This window comes from Penicillium hispanicum (assembly GCF_028827665.1).
Source record: "Penicillium hispanicum strain IBT 35686 chromosome Unknown utg000003l_segment0_segment0, whole genome shotgun sequence".
NCBI classification, from domain to species: domain Eukaryota; kingdom Fungi; phylum Ascomycota; class Eurotiomycetes; order Eurotiales; family Aspergillaceae; genus Penicillium; species Penicillium hispanicum.
In genome coordinates this window covers 1,089,905-1,110,252 of record NW_026623195.1, presented here as the reverse complement: position 1 = coordinate 1,110,252, position 20,348 = coordinate 1,089,905, and the positions used below count along the sequence as shown (strand labels likewise).

General features: G+C 53.1%; 7 protein-coding genes across 7 annotated transcripts; 4 read left to right on the top strand and 3 right to left on the bottom strand.

Annotated features, from left to right (window-relative positions):
• Positions 1-172: 172 nt before the first annotated feature.
• On the top strand, positions 173-1,644 carry N7459_002820 (putative nucleotide-sugar transporter; the record flags this gene model as incomplete). The annotated part of the gene is made up of 4 exons (XM_056942005.1): positions 173-256; positions 321-397; positions 450-1,316; positions 1,374-1,644. 4 exons carry the CDS (start codon positions 173-175, stop codon positions 1,642-1,644), a joined length of 1,299 nt encoding a protein of 432 aa, XP_056801888.1.
• Positions 1,645-2,546: 902 nt separating this feature from the next.
• N7459_002819 (AP-1 complex subunit gamma) lies at positions 2,547-5,316 on the bottom strand (the record flags this gene model as incomplete). Its single annotated transcript, XM_056942004.1, has 4 exons — positions 2,547-2,642; positions 2,697-4,818; positions 4,875-5,063; positions 5,117-5,316. 4 exons carry the CDS (start codon positions 5,314-5,316, stop codon positions 2,547-2,549), a joined length of 2,607 nt encoding a protein of 868 aa, XP_056801887.1.
• A 707-nt stretch (positions 5,317-6,023) lies between these two features.
• On the top strand, positions 6,024-7,973 carry N7459_002818 (putative sterol o-acyltransferase (APE2); the record flags this gene model as incomplete). Its single annotated transcript, XM_056942003.1, has 6 exons — positions 6,024-6,148; positions 6,219-6,662; positions 6,724-7,434; positions 7,506-7,761; positions 7,828-7,869; positions 7,947-7,973. The coding sequence occupies 6 exons, from the start codon at positions 6,024-6,026 to the stop codon at positions 7,971-7,973; spliced, it is 1,605 nt and encodes a 534-aa protein (XP_056801886.1).
• Positions 7,974-8,991: 1,018 nt separating this feature from the next.
• Positions 8,992-10,623, bottom strand: N7459_002817 (J domain-containing protein; the record flags this gene model as incomplete). The annotated part of the gene is made up of 1 exon (XM_056942002.1): positions 8,992-10,623. The coding sequence occupies one exon, from the start codon at positions 10,621-10,623 to the stop codon at positions 8,992-8,994; it is 1,632 nt and encodes a 543-aa protein (XP_056801885.1).
• A 3,131-nt stretch (positions 10,624-13,754) lies between these two features.
• On the bottom strand, positions 13,755-14,971 carry N7459_002816 (metallophosphatase domain-containing protein; the record flags this gene model as incomplete). The annotated part of the gene is made up of 2 exons (XM_056942001.1): positions 13,755-14,632; positions 14,776-14,971. The coding sequence occupies 2 exons, from the start codon at positions 14,969-14,971 to the stop codon at positions 13,755-13,757; spliced, it is 1,074 nt and encodes a 357-aa protein (XP_056801884.1).
• A 750-nt stretch (positions 14,972-15,721) lies between these two features.
• On the top strand, positions 15,722-16,649 carry N7459_002815 (60S ribosomal protein uL13; the record flags this gene model as incomplete). Its single annotated transcript, XM_056942000.1, has 4 exons — positions 15,722-15,742; positions 15,841-15,976; positions 16,120-16,432; positions 16,511-16,649. 4 exons carry the CDS (start codon positions 15,722-15,724, stop codon positions 16,647-16,649), a joined length of 609 nt encoding a protein of 202 aa, XP_056801883.1.
• Positions 16,650-17,577: 928 nt separating this feature from the next.
• Positions 17,578-19,588, top strand: N7459_002814 (putative AMP-binding domain protein; the record flags this gene model as incomplete). Its single annotated transcript, XM_056941999.1, has 5 exons — positions 17,578-17,724; positions 17,843-18,038; positions 18,097-18,531; positions 18,584-19,213; positions 19,272-19,588. The coding sequence occupies 5 exons, from the start codon at positions 17,578-17,580 to the stop codon at positions 19,586-19,588; spliced, it is 1,725 nt and encodes a 574-aa protein (XP_056801882.1).
• Positions 19,589-20,348: the final 760 nt, after the last annotated feature.

The following is a 20,348-nucleotide window of genomic DNA, read 5'->3' as shown; positions in this document are numbered from 1 at the left end:
TTCGCCGTAGATGCCAAGAGAAAAAGAAGGGCTCCACTCCAGATTGTCACGTCAGCTGCCGCTTATCACCTGGGCCCCCGATAAGGTCCTCCGCTTTGTTCAACCTCGCCCCAACCCTCCCTCTCCTCTCCTCTCCTGCCCCTCAACAGAAAGCCCACATACAGGGGTCATCATGGCGAGTCGCGCTGTTATTCCCTTCCTGGTCACGATGATGCTCGTGACCGGGGTTTGCAACACCATCCTCAACAAGTTTCAGGTGCGCATGCGACACCATGGAGGACGAATCATTCGAGTCTCAGCTAACATAGCTACGATCGCAGGACATGCAATGTGTGCGGAACTGCGACTCTCCCAATCCCAAAGAACGCCAGACGTTCGAGCAACCCGTTATCCAGACGTAGGTGCACACTTCCAGCCGACACCATAGGCTGATACGACCTGGACTCGAGAGCTCACGATACTTGGAAAAGCGCGCAGATGTTTATTGGTGAAATGGGCTGCTGGCTGGTCCTCGGTCTCTCCATTTTATATCAACGTTTTATCGCTCCTCATCTCTCCCGGGACCAGTCACCTCTGCTGGCAGGCGGTTACCGTCCCGTGGATGGGGAGGATGCAGGCCACGATGATAACGATGGCCACACAATTGACGAGTTTGGCACTGAGGAAGGTCATACCATCAAGCTTCCATCTGAACACGACAGCCGTATTCCATTGCGTGGATGGAGGATTCTCCTCCTCGCTGCACCGTCTTGCTGCGACATCGCCGGTACCACCCTTATGAACGTGGGCTTGCTCTTCGTGGTAGCGAGCATTTACCAGATGACACGAGGAGCCTTAGTCCTTTTTGTTGGATTGTTCAGTGTGCTGTTTCTTCGTCGCAATCTGTATCTGTATCAATGGGCTTCGCTGTTTATTGTGGTTCTCGGTGTGGCACTGGTTGGTTTGGCCGGTGCCCTCTTCGGCCACCAAACCGGCGACGACCGTGTATCCCAGGAAACAGGTGCAGATACTCCACAGGCAGTACAGACCATCGTGGGCGTCCTGCTCATCGCCGCAGCTCAAATATTCACTGCCACCCAGTTTGTCTTGGAGGAATGGATCATCGAGAACTACGCTATGGATCCAATCCGGGTTGTCGGATGGGAAGGTGTGTTCGGCTTCTCGATCACCATGATTGGCATGGTGATCTTGTATGTGACTGTGGGAAGCACAGAGGCCGGTCAATATGGCTACTTTGATATGAAGGAGGGATTGCGCCAAGTATTCTCCAACCGTGCCGTGGCTGTTTCTAGCATTCTGATCATGATCAGCATTGGGTATGTTGCACTCTACTTCCCACTTTCATTCGGCCAGCTTTATTGACCCCCAACTAGTGGCTATAACTTTTTCGGCCTGTCTGTTACTCGCACTGTGTCTGCCACTTCACGTAGCACTATTGACACCTCCCGCACTCTCTTCATCTGGCTCGTCTCCCTCGGCTTAGGCTGGGAATCCTTCAAGTGGTTGCAGGTTGTCGGCTTTGCACTCCTGGTCTACGGAACTTTCTTGTTCAACGATATCATTCGCCCCCCGCTGAAGGCATGCCTCCCCCATAGGAGGCAGGGTCAGGTGTTGCTTCCAGAGGAACCAATTGAGCACCTCTAGTATGAACTCAACGCCTATACCATTGCTTCTGCCAGACAGTGTTGCTGGTATACGATATATCTAAACTCGAATCGCAGCTTTGTTACTGCTGATACAACCTTGCGTTCCGATGTTACGTTGGATTTTTCTTACCTGTCAATCCTATCCTTTTTTCATTACTCGCTTAGCTCGATGATCCCAGGAGATACCTGGGGTATCTGTTTCTTGCATTCAAGATTGCACCTTTGTTGATTCATGGACCCGGTTGACTAGGGCTTCTCATTTCTCGGGGTTTTACGTCCACTTCACAATATATGAGGTAGTTTCTCTCGGTTGAGCCATCATAACCTAACAATCAAGCGTTAGTGAACTCCTCAAGCAGTCCACCTGCTGTTTGGCAACCGTAAGCAAAGACATCGCCACTTAGATCTCCTAGTCAGGCGGTCTTCAACGAACGTCACGCAGTATGCTCACCAGAACAACTCATCCGGAACTACAAAATTGTCCCGGCAGAGGATGAGTTCTCCGGTCTCAATCGCGTCCTAGTAGGTTTTTTGTACTCCATGTTCTACTTGTATTACCGAGGTAAACCTAACCTAAGTAGATTTGCATCATGCAACACTTCCTCATGCACTGTATCAATCAATCATCTGCTAACGAAGCATGTACAAGAAAATGCCCACTCCCGGGAAGGACAACAGGAGACGGGGGGTGGAAGAAAAAAAAGTCTAGATGAGGGGGCTAAGGGAGTAAAGATGACTAGGTGATGTATAGAACTGGGGATTCGGGCTGCTCGTGGAGAATTAACAAATCGTCCGCCGGGAGAAGACTTTTTCGAAACACTCTGCTTCCATATTTTCTTTTGTAAGACAAGTCAAGCTCAAAAGGCAGGAGGCATAAGGCGTGGCTTTAGTTCACTTAATTCATGGCTCTGTCCAGTCCACCTGGTCAGTGGCAGGGTTCGCGCCGTCCTGGGCAGATGTGACACGAAGACGGAGGCGCAGTTTGGGGGGAAGAGCCTGGAAACGAATGTTAGTCTAGAGCTAAGCGGAAGTGGAGAAAGCATGACATACCCCATTAAGTGCTGTGATACGCAATGTCTGATTGCCTTCGTCGCCAGCTTCCAAGTCAGCCTTGCTGATTGCACTCAGCTGCAGACGCTGGCTCTTAGGCACAGCGGCCTGCAGGCCGACATTGGAGAAACGTCCAAAGTTTGACTCGTTGCGGAACTTGGCTAGAATCTGGGCGTTGTTGCCACTCCGCTGCACTTGTAGAGTAAGGACCAATCCATCCTTGTTGAGAGCAGTGTGAGCAGGAGTCGAGGCAGCGATGGGTGCAGGGGAAGACGAGGGCGAGGGTGTAGAAACTCCCATTCCACCTCCACCCAGTAGGTCCAGCGAGGCAGATGCAGGCTGTATCGGCTGAGGAGAGGGTGTGGCACCGTTGGAACCAAACAAGTCCATGATCGCGCTAGTGTTGGTGGCATTCTGAGCAGCGAAGGGAGGGGCTGGCGACGACAAGCCCGAATCCCCGCCAAGGATATCTGCCAGCAGATCGGCGGTGTTCGAGCCATTTGATGTCGGGCTGGTCACAGGGGCATCGGAGCCGCCGACCAAATCCAGAAGCAGGTCGTGTTCAGCGGGCTTGGACACCTTGGTGGATTTTCCACGCAGGATCTTGCTCTGGCGCTTCTTGGTCGGTGCACCAAGCACGCGCTGCTCCTCACGAATCTCAGGTGGGGGCATCCGCTCGAGCACACCACGGCGGATCTGGTCGTAACCGAAAAGGTTGGTGTATTCGACAGCACGCTGCTGAATCTCAACGCTCAAATCGGCTGAACGGTTGGAGAGGAAGCGACGCAGACGCTCAATCTGGGCGGGATCGGACATGCGCACGGTCAACTTCATAGTAGCCGTGGTTATGTACTCAATGACGATTTGGGTGGCGTATGTGCTATTAAGAATATTGGTGAACAGGTCAACGATGTCACTCTCGCGGACCTCCTTAACCAGCTCCTCTTCCTCGTACTGGCCCCCCTGTAGCAAACTATCGGCGTATTCACCGATGGTCCACGTTGCGGCCAGAGTAAGACCTTCTTGCGATATATCCTCCTTCAATGAAGAGTAGAGCTTTTGTACGGCATATGTCTGCAGCTCAGGGGTAGTCGCAATAAGGCGGACAAACGATGACAGAATCTGCTCTTTGACGTAGTTCCCAGCCAGCTTGAGAATCCGGAGAATCGTGTCCATATGCCAGCGCTTATTGGGAGCGAATCGGTCTGCAGCAATGCCAATCTGAGTGGTCATCACCGGCTTGAATTCGTTGTCGGCGACCTCCAAGAAAGCCAATAGTTCCCGTACGAGCACACGCACGTTGCCTTCGTTGATCAACATAAAGCTGAGGTCAAGCGCTCGCCGGCGAATGCTGATATCAGGGTCCCGCAGACACTCGAGGATAGTGTTACGGTGTCTTTGTACCGCATTCGGTTCAATCGCTACCACCTTGTTCAGAGTGTTCAACGCAACGTAACGGATGTTGTTATCCTTGTTGGCCAAGAATTTACCGAGGATATTGACACCCAAAACCCGCAGACCCGAGTCAGCTTCAATATCCAGAATAGTGAGCACAGCCTCGTACAGAATAGCATTGCCCACGTTCTTCGTTGAGTCGGTGTTGGTGGCCACCTGGGCCAGAATATCGTTGATCAACTCGCTGGTTGCAGCATCTCCCCGGCCCAGCACACGCAGGAATCGGAGAATTTTCACTTGGAGGAAAGGATCTGTAATTCCAGACACATCGTGCTCAGGAGCATACCCTGAGGTTGTGAGACCCTTGAGGGCACGGACCAAACCACCCGCCAGAGGCCGGAACGCTTCGATCACGCCTTCTGGGCCTTCCTCTTCTTCCTCCGCCTCGCAAAGGTCAATCGCGAAAGTAAGACCGCAGATCAGAACGCCGTGGTTTCGATCCGATAGCAGTGTCTTGGCTTTCTCCAAAAAATGTTCGTACAGATCGGGGACCTTGCGACATATCCGCATGGCACAAATCGCCGCTTTGCGTCGAATATAAGGGTTTGCCGTAGACATGAGGGACTCGACTTCGGGAAATAGATCACGAGACATTTCGATAGAGGCGATATTACCGAGGGCGCAGAGGGCGAGGCCCACAATATATTGGTTGGAGTGGTTGAGATCACTGTGTACTGTCTGTCAGTATGAAGGACCCGGTGACAATTACCATCAACCGCTCACTTTTTCAACGAATTGGTGACTAGAGTCAGCACCTCCTGGTTCTCGTCAAGCAACAGCATTGTCCCCAGGTAGCCCAGTCGCTTGTCGGCGAACCGGTGTGATGCAAGTAGTTTCAGGCATTCGATCTGGCCAAAGTGAGTTCGCTCTCCGAGGGTGAAAAGATAGAGCAGCTTCGCCACATTGTTCCTCCTGTACGGTATTAGACGACTGCTCCTCAATGGAGACGACTGTGGCAAGCTCACCGAATGCCGGAGTCGTGGCTCTCTTCGCGGAACGAGGCTCGAATGGCGGCGCTTTCTTTCTGGATAACGGCCCGCTCGTCGGCAATGGTCTTGGCCGAACGAACATTTCGAATGAATTGCTTGACTGTTGGGATGGTGAAGTTAGAGCCTCGCATCTTCAGGGGAGGAGGGGCGCCGGGCAGCAACGTACGGGAAGCCATGGCGGCCACAGCCCCCGACGGGGTCAGGAAAGGGAATATTCAATGAAAACTGAATAAGAGAAGGTCCACGAAGGGATCCAAAGACAACGGTCGTTGTTCGCAAGAAAGTGCAGCAAGCCAGCGTCCGGTCTGGACTGGCGTTATTATGGCCCGTGACTTGTCGACCTGGCTTCTTGGCGTGGGATGGGACGCTAGGCCTACCTTGGATTAGCGCATGTGCTGACTGTGATGCCAGTCACCTGACCCATCGAGACTCGGCGTAGACACCTGAGGCATAATATCGTCAGATGACACGGGCTGACCGCCTTGGGTGTTATTTAGCATTCGGCAGATCCATGCTCAAGGGTAATCATCTGCATCCTCGATTGCGTGGGAAAATATCCTTGCTGGAATGGTGGATGCCTATAGAAAAAACAGGCGTCGTGCATTTAAGTAGTTCTTTTACCACGAAAACCCTGCCTAGAAATATGCTGCAGGCAGTTGAACCCTGGTATTATGCAGCCAGATTGGCCCCAACGGGTCCCTCAAAGGCTGACCGTTGACGTAGTGCCAGGCCCCGTTATTTTCGGTCTTGGGTCCTTCCTCGGACCAACATAGATCACTGCTATATAAGAACACCCCGGCAAACTGACTTACTGCGGGCACTTCCGAAGCTTATATTCGATGTGAAAGCTGCTTTAGTCTTCTATCTTCGCGCCTCCTCTAGGATGTCTAGCGCTGTCTCCCATAATGCTTCGGCTACGCTGCGGCCGCGCCCCGTGCCTCTCCAACCCGACGCAAAATCGGACGTCACCCTTACTCCGCCGCTCGAAAAGACGGCCCTGGACACAAGGTACGTGGCTGCGCGAATAAATATGTCCCTTTGGTCGAGTGCAATGGCTCATACACGTGTGCAAATGCAGTGGCCGCTCAACCCCCGTCCCTGAAGATGCCCCCCCGTCGGCGAAGTCGATCTCGACGGCGCGCAAGCAAGTACGGGCGCGGAATCGCCTTTTCTATACCATAGACTACGTTCCTCGAGTCTCCCACTTCGACCCCGAGAGTGACTATCACAACTTCCGCGGGTTCTTCATACTGTTTTGGATCTCTCTGGCGATTATGGTGGTGACGACGGTGCTCAGGAACATCAAGGACACGGGATATCCTCTGCGTGTGCGCGTATGGAGTCTTTTGTCTGCCAATGTTTGGGAATTGGGACTGTGTGACTTGGTCATGGTGGTAAGCTCGTCGCTGGTCCTGCCACTGCACAAGCTTTATCGCAGTGGCCCTCGGTGGCTGCAGTGGTCGCGGGGAGGCATGATTGTACAAAGTTTCGCTGAAGCCCTGTGGCTGATAGTATGGGTCAAGTAAGTGCATATCCTTGACTTCTTTATATGGGCCGAGTTCGCCTAACATCAGGTGAAACAGTTTGCCGTTCATGCGTCGCTGGACTTGGACTGCCCAGGTCTTTTTCACGTTGCACGTTTTGACGATCCTCATGAAACTGCATTCGTATGCCTTCTACAATGGTCATCTGAGCGAAACTGAGCGTCAACTTGCAGCCCTCGATAAGCCAGGCGGAATGTCGCCGGACTCACCAACTGCATTCCGATACCCTGAACCGTGTCGTCGCCGGCCCTCAATGAAACCGCATCATGACGATGACGATGAGCTTGAACCGCTGCTCCGGCTGCGCGAGGACCTAGCCGCAGAGCTGACGTCTCCACTGGGCAACCTCTCCTATCCGCAGAACCTCCATGGAGCGAACTATGTGGACTTCCTCTTCTGCCCCACGCTCTGCTATGAGCTCGAGTACCCGCGTCGACGAGAACGACGCTGGGCAGAGATTGCCTACAAGACCATGGCTGTGTTTGGTTGTATCTTTTTGCTGACCCTGACGAGCGAGGAATTCATCGTTCCCGTCCTGAGCGAGGCCAACGCCCAACTCCAGTCGTTCTCAAGCATGGCCGACAAAGCGCTCATTCTGGCCGAGACGATCAGTATGCTTCTGTTCCCATTTATGGTGACCTTCCTGCTGGTGTTCTTGGTCATTTTCGAATACGTGCTCGGCGCATTCGCCGAGCTGACCCGGTTTGCGGACCGGCACTTCTACGCTGACTGGTGGAACTCGTGCGATTGGTATGTCAACTATTCCACGACACCAATCTCTTGTGATATGTGATATGTGATATCTGACAATCCCAATATAGGCTTGAGTTCTCTAGGGAATGGAACGTCCCCGTTCACCACTTCCTATTCCGCCACGTCTACTTTCCCTCTCGCTCCAACTTCTCACAGCCTGTCGCCATGCTTATTACCTTTTTGGTCAGCTCAGTCTTCCATGAGCTCGTCATGAGCTGCATCACCAAGAAGCTCCGCGGTTACGGGTTCATGGCAATGATGCTGCAGCTGCCCATTGTTGCGGTCCAGAAGTCCCGCTTCTTCCGGGGTCGTACTATCCTCAATGTGAGTTTCGTTTGAGTAACGCATGGGCTCCAGGGCTGGAATATTGTGGTTACTAACCTTATTCAGAATGTCTTCTTTTGGTGCTCGATGATCCTTGGCCTGTCTATGGTAAGCTTATCCTCTCTATTCCCCTTCTCCTCCTTCTCTGCTACAATAGTCTGTTTCTAACATGTGGCGTTCTGCAGATGTGTGTATTCTATGTCTTAGTCTGAGATATCTTCGGTGGGAAAAGATACCCATTCAGCATTGCTGAGAATGGATGTGCTTATCTATCGAGTAAGCTGACCTCAGACGCTGGTGAGACCTCAGGAAAGCGTTACCATTCAATAACCCCCCTTTTATGATTGCCCTTTGTCAGGCCGCCTAATGCCTGCGCTTGTATGTAGTGAAATTCTCTTCCCATTTCAATCAAGATTATTCTCGGATTGGCCATGTATTTTCTTAGAAATTATAGACAGGATGCCACAAGAACATAAAGATAACAGTTAGCTGAGTCAGTCTTTAAGAAAATTGTATAACAGACAATCTGACAATTTAACAGCCTCAAACTTGCTTGCTGTTATATTTAGATATCAATTCAAACTACAGCTTCTTTTTCTTCTTCCATTCTAGTGATACCAAGGCCTAACTCCGTGCTCTATCCACTCAAGAGTGAGACCAAAAACAAGATACCGTGGTAAGAAATCTGTTCTCATATCAAAGGACGTCAATTCGTAAGTTAGGATTGCCCAGTTAAGTTCCACGGGTATCTAGATATCGTGCCCGGGGTTTAGAAACACAAAACGAAATAACACAAAGGCAAGAGTCGGAAGCAACAGTGGGCAAGGAGCAGGGGATAGAAAATCGCGCCAGTTAGGTGTGTATATTGAGGTAAATGACATAGATAAGAACACTGCAGTTATTCCCTTATGCGCCGACAAAGAAGAAATCATGTGCCCCGGCCGGGGGGCTGATCACACGCAGATAGCGAAACCGTCCCAATGCTCAGGGCTGATGTCATTGAATCTGCGCCCTTGGAAGTGGAAACTCCGGTGGATATGCCTGGCACAATGGCTGGAACCGGGAGCTTCCATGGATGTCTGGAACTGCAGGGCAGTTCACATAAGTATGAACATGAAGAAGTGAAGACAAAGAAAATGTGCCATAAATTCATTGATGTCATAGAAGATTGGTGGGAAATAACAAGGGAAAAAGATGCACGTGCGTCAAAGCTGTCGTTATTGGTTTAGGTTAGACAACAGTTGATTGTCGTCTCCCCGCAGGAGGATGGCGGTCGCTGTAGTAGTAGCTGGAGCGGCCCGGGGCAACGTTGATGTCACTGGGTCGAATCTCCCGGGTAAACTTGATATCTTCGTTGGGAACACGTCGGGTGTATTCCACATTATCATGTGTCCGTGAGGGTCGCACGGAGCGGACCTCAATCCGGGGAGATGTCTCCGGTGCGTATGCAGCAAAAGTGCTTGCCCGCTTCGGTTGCATCCGCGACGTGCGTTCCCGATCGGGGGATGTGCTCCGATAGTATTTAGATTTGGAGGAGGGTTCGATGATTATTGGATCGGGCTCAATCTTGTAGCGAGCTGTCACCTTAGGCGAGCTGCCTTGGGTCATCTCCGGCGTACTGGGGCTGGAGTAGCCCGAGTCATACCTATCACGCAACTTGGACGACCGGGGTGGGACTGATTCGTGAGCCATCTTGCTGAGACTGGGCTCTTCTCGGCTAGATGGTTCCCGTTTCGATCTGGTGAAGGCAGTGGCAGTGGCTGAGCGAGTGGAGAACAATGAAGGTCGAATGGAGGACTTGTGGCCCGGCGAGGTTGAAGAGGAAGGCATCTTGGGCGGCTTGAAGTCGTAGCCCCGGGGCGATTCGAGATCCTCGTAGGAGTTGTTGCGGGACGACGAACGATTCCGGGTCGAGCGGGAGGTCCGTCCCGAGCGCCGTGATGCCGACGACTCTGGTTCCGCTGGCTCGTAACCACGGGCTCGCTGTGGGGACCGGGGCGCTCGCGGACGGAGGTCATTTTCGTACTTGGAACGTTCAATGTGCTCCTCCGCCTTGGTCGCCTTGGTTTGCCAACTGTCATACTTGCTGCCATAGCGATCGTATTTTTCATCTTCATAGACGCGTTCGCGCCGGCGAGAAGTCTCTGCTGGTTGGGGGCGGGGTGACTCGCGAGCCCGGCGCGACGGACGCTTCAGACGAACGTAGATATCAGAGCCACTGGAATCAGAAGCGTCGTCTTCCGATTCCATGTAGGGCCCGAATCGATCATACTTCTCCGAGGCCTGACGCTGACGTTCCCGGTCCCGACGTCGCTGTCGTTCGGAGTGAGATGCCTTGGCGTTGTCGCGGAGTTCTTTGGCGGCGCGGTCGCTACTTGTCGGAACCCGGACCTTTTTCTTGTCCTCCGTTGGTCTTGACTTGGGTCGCTTGCCAAACTCTTCGTACTTGCGGGCCATCGGTCGGGGTTCGTCAGTGAATCGCAATGCCTCGTCCAAGAACACCTCCACGGGTACCCGCTCTTCCACGATGTGCCCATCGCGGAACTCTCGCGAAGATGCGCCACTCCCACGTGGTGAGGAATAGGACTCGGTCCTCCGGCGTTCCAGAATCTCCCGCTTCAACTCCGCCAACTTGACCTTCTGGTCGTGGCGGGTGCGTCGGCCTTCGTCTGAAAGCAGCTCGTAAGCCTGCTGCACCCGCTGGAATTCATCCTGAGCAACGTTGCGTTGTGACTCGTCCAGGATCTTGTCGGGGTGGCATTTGAGGACCCGTTTACGATGGGCGGCGCGGATTTCGGTGATGGTGGCGTCCTTGGAGACGCCCAACACGGCGTATGGATCTATATCGGGGGGTGATGACATGGTGATATGGATTGAAGGGAACTGGGCATCAACAATGGATGATTGCCCGTCGGAATGGGCGGGAGGGGAGGAGGGTGGAAAGGTCGAGTTGGGAAGAAAGAGAGAGTGAGGGGAAGAGGCGGTGGAGCGATGTTATGTATGGGATGCCGCAACCTGACGTTTGTCGTGGATCGGGCTAGAATGCGCACCCATCCAGAAGGAAGAGAAGGGGCTCGCACGATCAGGAGACTTCGTGGTAGCGTGCAGAACGATTAGAAATGAGCAGAGAAGTTTCTGGTTGCACAGGTAATGGACAAAATGGCAGAGGCCGAGAGACCCGAGTTTGTACATATATGCCAGGGGCGAGGCATCTGTAATCTACCATGTAATCTGGTAATCGGGTAATGCTCTAGAAAGGGGAAAGGAACATGGCGCAACCACGATGAACGTTGGTCTGGCTCTTTTTAGCTCGGGCAAACTAAGGGAATTAGAATGCGTCCCTGCGGAATGGCGAGGTCGCCTCACTCCGATTACCCCCCCAATGCCCAACGTGTACTCCGTACACCGTACTTCGTCGCTTGTACGCCCTACGAAGACTTCCGTTCGCCTGGAACCTTGAACGGCTTCGTCTTTTGTCGTTTCCCCAGGGTTCTTCATTCGTAGGTGACGCCGCGAGGCGCTCCTCCTGAATTCCCATTCCCAATTTCTTGTCTGCGATGCCATCCGCCAATCACGCCGCGGCCGGCTCCGGAGGCATTTTTGGTCGCTTCCTGCGCTGCAGTGGGGCGATCACTGGGGCAGCCAGGTGTACCGATGACCTAGGACGATGTCAGCAGTTACAAGTCACTGCTCAGGATGAGTGGTCGCGGCCTGCCCGATCCCGACTTTCGCCCCCTCCTACATGATTCGCCCTGTCTTCCTTTTTTTTTCCATTCCTTTTTTTTGGCTTCTCACTTTACTTTTTGGGATTTCTTCCATTTTCTATTTTTTTTTTTTTCGTTGCTTCTTCCGTCGGCTATCGTCTTATATCCGCTGGATCCTAATGTACATGTGCTTCCGCATGTACACCTCAGTACTGAGCCACGCCCGTGGGTACAGCCACTGCATACGTACGACCAGACCCCTACAGCCTATGCCTAACACAGTAGTAGAATGTGTAACTCTTGCTCGTCTTGTCTCCCCCACAGGATTGAAGTCCGGGTGCGCCTCGTCTGCTCAGCCCCGCCCCCCATTGGTCTCAGCGGGCCTGGTCGTTCCTCGCGTGGGAGTTACTGTAGCTGTTCCCCCGGTTCCCGTAGATCATCTTCATCGCAGGTTCTTCCCTGTCTGGATATTTTGTCGGGCCTGCTGTGGCTTATTCACCTGAAGATTCCTATATATAGCCCCACGCCAGCTGCGCCGAGCAGTTGACTCAGCTTGAGGGGATACTGCGTGTACTCTCGTCGCACTGGTAACTCCATTCGCACAGTATCCCTGGATTATCTCTATGAGCCCACTCTGCAAGTGTTCGGCTTCTCCTGATACAACGGGGAACACTTAGCCGTGCTAGGATGTATATGGCAGGCTCGATGATCGCTGGCTCTTCTGCAGCCTCCCACCCAGTATACAGATCCCCATTCCACACGGGGCGTCTCAGCTCTCCTAGAGGGGACCAGCCTCTGATCAACACGCAACCCGAGGAGCTAGTAGTATCAGCTTCTGGGTGTCCGCAGTCATCTGAATCCCTTCTACCTCCGACGCCATGCGAGGACCGAAGCGCCGCAAGCACCCTCAGCCATTGGACACGGGTGTGATCGGTGCTGCAGCAACCCTAACCTACGCCAACCATCCCACACCACCTCCGCCGTATTGCCATCCCAACCAGGCCCCTGCTCCATAATCCTCCGGAGCCATCCAGCGTTGCTCCTCTCGTCGTACAAAGTCCAGGAGAGCCGAAACACAGGCTTCCAACCTTAAACGGGGGCGCGTGGTGGATTCGCCATTGGCGTGTGGGAGCTGTCGTGCGCCGCTCCCCGAGAGCCGTGAACTGCAACACCCGTCCATTCCACCTTCACCACCTAACCTCATACTAGCTACCCCTCTCCTGCGTCATCTCATTCCATGTTTTCCATGTTTCAACCGACGATCCAGACCGGCATTCCCCAGCCACTCAAAACGCCTTTCTAGAATGGGCGCTAGAGCGGTGGTGTCTTTTTCCCCTGCGAGCCCCAGCGCTTAAGTTTTGTTTTGCTTCTTTTTTGTGGTGCCTGCTGCTGACGAAGATCCCAACTGATCGGCTCTGCAGATGGTCACATCTGGCGTGTGAGAGACGGGTGGGCAGTGCGAATGGTGGTTGGCTCGTAGGCTCAGCCTTAGTCGAGGACGAGAGGAGTGCCCACTCACGGTGCGTGTCGAAGCGCCTGCGATGTGCTTCTGGAACCCGTTATGTTTGGGCGGTGGATTCCCGTTGCAGAAGTTGCGGATGACCGAGATGCCCGTGGAGATGTGATATCATGTCGAAACCACTTGTGATGTGCGGCATTTTCTTGTGGAGCGCGATCTGTCAGATGGAATGTGCATGCGGGGTTGGTGGTGGGTGGTTGGCGGGATTCTCTACACGAGGCGTCGAGCGAGCTCGAAGCTCGTTTGCGCGTGAAACACCAGACGTGGCCCTCCGGAGATGATCATTTCTTGCGATTACAAGCTACATAACCCGATCCTATACTTCGTTGCGAGGTACTCCTGCAGGTCAAGACCGAAAGAGATTGCTCGCAGGAGGGAGCCCCGGTCGCATCACTCGAGCCCGGGCTCGCGGGTCGGGGCCACTCGACTAGAGGCGCTCCGTGCTGTTAAATGATGTAAGCGCCCACGGTCTGACAGCATGGCGAGGGTTGCAAACGTCCCTTGCCGACGAATCCCAGAGCACGCCGGCATTAATGCGTCCAACCATCTCCCCCCAAGCGGCCAAAGCTCCTGGGGATCCTGCATGACGGTGGGCGACTGGATCGATCCCAAGCCACAAATGCATGGCAGGACACCCGCCAAGTGCCGTGCGTCGATCGAGGTCACATCCGAAACCCAGTCCTTCGCGAAAGAGGCCTGTGGTCGGCGTCCTACTGTGTCGCAAAATGCACCAGCAGGCATGAAGGTCAGGTGCACACGATCAAAATCGACTATCCCGACTCGTTGTCGTTGCTTTGCCAGACCGGGAGCTCCAAGTCTACTACTATCGGCGCGTTGAAGCGCTTGCCTCCCGGGTACGGCCAGCTGGTAGCCATAACGGCCGCGTTGACAATGCAGGTCTCCCTTCTGAGCGTTTGAAGGGTGTGACCGAGGGCATGGCTATCCGCACCCAGGGCCGGAGCACGATCAGACGAGGTACGTTGATGGGTTGGTTCCAGGAAGTTGTCTGCAGCTGACCTGACCGAGGCTTGTGTAGGCACCGAGCACGAAAAGCCTTCGTTGTCGAGTCGCTCTGCCCGTTTGCCAGTCAGGTCGACCAAGCTCTGTTTCTTGCTGCCCATGCCCGGCAAGACACCGCGAACGACGGTGTCGACACCCTCAGCCTCGCCCCCTGTTCCGATAAGCGTGGACCGCCAGCGGACTCTCTCGTACCCCCGGCCTTCATGCACATGGCCACAAACAGCCAACTGCGGCCTAATGCGGCTCAACCTCTCGCGAAGCGTGTTGCACCCGAAAAGCCTGCCCGTCGGCTTCTGGTCGCAGTGAGATTGCGCCGGCGTATGCGTCACAATAATATCAGTGTCCAAGGGGATCTGGTCCCAGAGCGCGGTGGCATCGCTCGTTTCGTATCCGAACGCCCAGCTTCCTTGGAACTGGGAATATGGCGACCCAAACACCTTGAACGCCGTATTTGGACCTTCTGGTCTGTTCAAGCGGATTACAGCAGACCGGTGGTGAAGCAGTACAACGGAGGGATCTGACCCTGTGATTATTTCCTGGCATTGCGTTGGGTCTTCGAGCCGCTGGCCGTGAAAGGCTTGTCCGTGTTTCGCGTAAAAGTCCGGGTCCAGCGAAACATCGTGGTTCCCTGTTGGACAACAGTTAAAAGCCCAGTCTTTGACGATGGATACGTTCGGTATGCTGGTCGCGCGCAACCCTTGCTATAGCATCTGGCAAGAATTGCGCTTGATCCGAACACCGTTGGGCATCGTTCCCGCATGAGAGACTGACCAGCCACTATAATCTTGGTTTCAAAGTCGGCCTCCGAGATCCAATCCACAGTCTTGCGGAGCTCGGTTGTGCTGCCGTTGTTAGTCAGGTCGCCTGCGTGTATCAGTACATCCCCAGCTGGGAGCTTGAACCCTGCTTCCGAGGGCGTGTAGCCATGGGTATCGGAGACGCAGACGAAGCGTGTCTTTCGACGCATGGTTCTGGATCTGGCTGGCCCAAGCTTCACGGAGATTGGATTGCGATCACGGCTATGCAGGACTCGTCGTTTCCACCAGTCGCAGTGCAGCAAGTGCGGGCGAATGGGCTAAGCTGGAACTCATAGGGCGTAGCAGATAGAGACTTGATGGTGTTATAAAAACATCCATAGGCCATGGTAGAGATTAGTCATCGGACCCAGTCTTCAATCGGCCCAAAGACCATAGGCAGCAATTAAGACCACCCCGGATGCTGGAGTAGAGACTCAGAGGGGCCGAGAGACATGCAACTGGAGGGAACGCCGTTGGGGATAGGAGGAGCCAATATACGGAGGAATGGCACATGTTCAATGTCATTTTTTTCCTGTCAATCATGGTTTTCTACAATAATGAGCCAGTTTGTCCCCTTGGACTTGAATACTTTCTAGACGGGACCGGCAGCCCTAGATGCATGCCCTAAGGCTCTCAGCGCATGGCGCCGCACAATTGGGGAAGTCTGTTTCTTATATAAGCACAACTCGGGCGATTGCGGCGAATGAGTACGCTCACGTGATGTTTAACTGCCGTGATTGGCCCGCATTAGGGTTGCGGCCCTCACTGCTAGGCCACACACAGTAGGCTCGCTGGCCTCGCTTAGCCCCTTCGCCTGCGATCCATCCGACTTCGTTGTGTGCGTCTTGACTCCAACGACAACAACCGCCGACAACCATCCAACCCAAGGGACATTTCCTTTCACACGGTGACAGAGCAGGATGTCCTCCTTCGAATCAGTGGTGCGTTTCCCACTTCTCAGGGTGCCTGCGATCTCGCCAAAACCCTCATCTCGAAACCCGTTGAATCCGCCATCACTAACTGAACGGTCTTCATACAGGTCGTCATCGACGGCAAGGGACACCTCCTTGGTCGCCTGGCCAGCACTGTTGCCAAGCAGCTGCTCAACGGCCAGAAGATCGTCGTTGTGAGATGTGAGGCCCTCAACATCTCCGGCGAGTTCTTCCGCGCGAAGCGTACGTTCAACCCTTTCGATTTCTTTGTGTCTTTCAGTGTCGGGAAACAAGCCGTTGCGGAGGAGATGGAACATATGGAAACTACAACACGACCTGCACATACTACAAGGAACAGAACGCTGACTCGGCCTGCCGACCTACAGTGAAGTACCACGCCTACCTCCGCAAGATGACTCGTTTCAACCCCACTCGCGGTGGTCCCTTCCACTTCCGCGCTCCTTCTCGCATCTTCTACAAGGCTGTCCGTGGCATGATCCCCCACAAGACTGCCCGTGGTGCCGCCGCTATGGAGCGCCTGAAGGTCTTCGAGGGTGTCCCCCCTCCCTACGACAAGAAGAAGCGCGTCGTCGTTCCCCAGGCTCTGCGTGTTCTGAGACTCCGCCCCGGCCGCAAGTACTGCACCGTTGGCCGTCTCAGCCACGAGGTTGGCTGGAAGTACCAGGACGTTGTCGCTAGGTACGTGTCCTCTCGCAGTCACTCACAGGTGGCCAATCCTGCCATGTTGCCACATACTGACGTATCTCTTTCCTGCAGACTCGAGGAGCGGAGGAAGGTTAAGAGCAAGGCATACTACGAGCGCAAGAAGGCCGCTCGCCGCAACCTTGCCAAGGCGGAGCAGGGTGCGAATGTTGACAGCAAGACCAAGACCCAGCTTGCTCAGTACGGCTACTAGATACCTGATGATGTGCGGCCGGTTGTTGTGTCTGAGTGACGGGTCAGGGTTGGGATCGCGGACGGTTCTGTTTCAGCGAACTTGAACGGCAAGCCGATCGACCTTTTTCCATGATTCAGTGCCCCTTTTACCCCCTTTCCCTGCATACCACGGCTGCCTGGCTGTGACGAGCATGGAGAGACTTAAAGGGGAACTGATATCTTCGGAATTCTCAAAAAGCAGAAAAAACGGAGTCGCGGGATCAAAGGTTGTTCAAAATAGCTGGCTGTTGTCTCGCGCCGTGGCGGTTTAATCCAAAACAATTTTCAAGAGTTCAACATGATCTTATGATGCAGGTTCATTATTTATTTCCTGGCCTTTCTCCCTCTAGGTGCCGATGCTCTGCGGCTGAACTGGTTACTCCAGTCGGGTGTAATATTCGATTCTTCTTGCCCAGTGTCTTTCCATCAACAGCCCCATGCAACAGTAACCATCTACTCTATCTTCCTATACCAATAGTCCTTGGGTCTTATCATATCGATGTATCTGGAGATCGATCTAGATCGGACCCTTGACGCCAACTCGTAGATTCACAACCCCCGGGTATAGAATCGACAGCATTGGAATTCTCTGATGCGTCCATCGACCAGCATGAGGAATCATGGAATTTGAGTACGAACTATACCACGCACACCCTTGGATTCCAGTGTGGGAACCACAGCCCTAACGCCAGTGTTAGTTCCCGCATCTCCGCCTGTGATCCGCCCGCATAACCTAGGTTATTACTAACGAAATGCAAGGTCTTTCCCCGCATTTTCTCCAACACATCTTCTGCACAGTTTAGTCTGCTATGCTAGATTCCCCTCCAGTTTTCGCTTCCTTTCCCCCTACTCTTTTGTTGTGTAACAGTGCAACCACTTCTCCCTTCGCATCCACGATTCCCGAAACAATGTCTGGCGTTAAGTCTCGGCTTTCGAGTCTGCTTGCCCAGTTAACACCGGGATCTTCTACCCCTGTCCCCTTCGAACATAACTTCAATCGCCATACGCTCTCTCCTACTTTCTTCCTGCCTCGAGCGGCGAGTATCGAACCTGATGTGAGTCGAATATCAACATATGTCTCTGTATACTTTGGTATATATACGTCCGTGTTATGTACCATTCAGTATCGGATGAGTTTGTGGAAGACATTCGTCTCACATGTGAGCAATACAGGCGGAGGCGATTTACCACGTCACAGCCGACAACCAAATCCTTCGCAGAACCTACTCCGAGACTGCAGATCGTGTTCGAGGTCTGGCATATTATTTGAAAGATCATGGGTACCGGCGAGTCGGAATTCTTTGCCCGAACACCCCAGCCTTCATAGAGTCAATCTTTGCGATTGCGGCTGCGGGCTCAGTGAATATCGGTATGGACATATCCGATAGCGAATTTGCAAAGACAGAGTTACTGATTGCTATCAACAGCTGTGAACTACCGACTCAAGGAAGAAGACATCGCCTACATCTTCGAGCATGCCAACGTTGACATGATTATCGTGGATAAGGAATTCGTGCCGCTCCTCGACTCGTATAGATCGCAACATCCTAGTGTGCCGCTCCTTGTGGATAGCGATCAATCGAGCGAACCTGGAGATTTTGGCGCCGCCGTGACAGATGGGTGGAAATATGATAAGGAAAACGGAGGAGCAGGATGGGAGGGACTCGAAAGCCAAGCTGCCGATGAAGATTCCATCATTGCACTTGCCTACACCAGCGGAACTACGGCCAGACCCAAAGGCGTCGAATATACCCACCGGGGCTGCTACCTGGCCGCCCTGGCGAATATTATCGAGTCAGGCCTGAACTTCAACAAAGGGCGAGCAAAATATCTATGGACGTTACCTATGTTCCACGCAATGGGTCTGTGATTATGATAACTCTCGAAATCAGGCCATTGCTAATAATTTGATAGGGTGGACGTTCCCATGGGCCGTAACTGCCGTCCGTGGGACCCATTACTGTCTTCGCAAGATCGACTATGCTGAGATCTGGCGTCTGCTAAAAGAGGAACATATCACACATTTCAACGCGGCACCAACTGTCAATACGCTGCTTTGCAATGCCAACGAAGCTGAACGGTTACCTGAACCTGTTCGCGTCACAGTCGCGGCAAGCCCACCTACACCCCATCTGTTTGAGCAGATGACCGATCTAAATCTCCACCCCGTCCACGTGTATGGCATGACCGAGACATACGGGCCTATTACAAAGGGTTATCATCTGCCTCAGTGGGACCAGATTCCTTTGAAGGAGAAATATCAGAAGATGGCAAGGCAAGGCCATGGATTTATTACTAGTCTGCCCGTTCGGGTTATCAAGACCGATGTGCCTGAGGGGGCAGTGACGGATGTTGAGAAGAATGGCAAGGAGATTGGCGAGATTGTGTTCTTTGGCAATATTTGTGCCCGGGGTTATTACCAGGACCCCGATGCCACGAGAAAGCTTTTTGCAGGGGGCGTACTGCATTCTGGCGATTTGGCTGTTTGGCATCCTGACGGTGCCATTCAGATCCTCGACCGGGCCAAGGATATCATCATTAGTGGTGGGTGACTCACACGCATCTCAATACTGACGATCGATTGTTGACAATATGCAACCAGGTGGCGAGAATATCTCATCAGTGGCACTTGAGTCTATGTTGGCAACTCACCCTGACATCCTGGAGGCGGGTGTAGTTTCTGTGCCCGACAGTCACTGGGGCGAGCGACCGAAGGCCTTCATCACGGTGAAGCAGGGCAGGAAAGTAGAGGGCGAGGAGGTGATTGAATGGGCTCGGAACGCCAGCGGGATCAGCAAGTTCATGATTCCGCGCGAGGTGAAGGTGGTTGCGGAGTTGCCCAAGACCAGCACGGGCAAGATTCGGAAAAATGTCTTGCGAGAGTGGGTGAAGAGACCAGACCAAAACTTAGGGGAATAGGTACTGTAGTATCAGTTGTAGGTGTTGTTGCCACACCCGCCACACCTTGGAAGAGCACTTTAGGCAAAGGCTCATATAGATTCTATCCCTCACGCCAGGACAATTGTGACAGACAGGCAGCTAGCAATAAGGCTAAGCCAAGCCCGAGGTCGCACAACCATAGTCAGTTATAGTGGGACTTTTTTTACGGTTTAGTCTACATACATGGGCAGGCACTGTCAGAAATAAGAAACATCGCTTTGGAGCGACAATCATTAGATCGGTTCATATTTAGCTTGATTCCTGAGATGATTTCAATCAACTTGGGAAATCCAAAGAACAAAATTAAAATTAAAATTAAAAAGAGAAAAAAGAGAAAAAGAGAAGGGGCCTAACCGGGATTCGAACCCGGGACCTCGCGCAGTCTAGTACATTTTCTGTACTGGAACCCCTGGAAGGGAAATCCGAAGCGCGAATCATACCAACTAGACCATCAGGCCCTTGTTATGTGAAATGAGGTGTTCTTGCGACACTACAAAGGTTCACAGAGGCTTCAAAGTCGGAAGTTACAGTGGATCCAATGAAAACGACATGTACTAGAGGCGAATATGGATAGCGGGCTGGATCCTTCTAGAAACCTTGAATCTCTGATAGTTTAACAGATTTTCGTATACACTGCGACCTGCTACGAAAGGTAATTGACGCTGTAGATTATATGAATGTGAAAAGAGGATTTCTGTTTGGTCAGGGCTGTTACGGGCGTCACACTGTCTGTATGCAG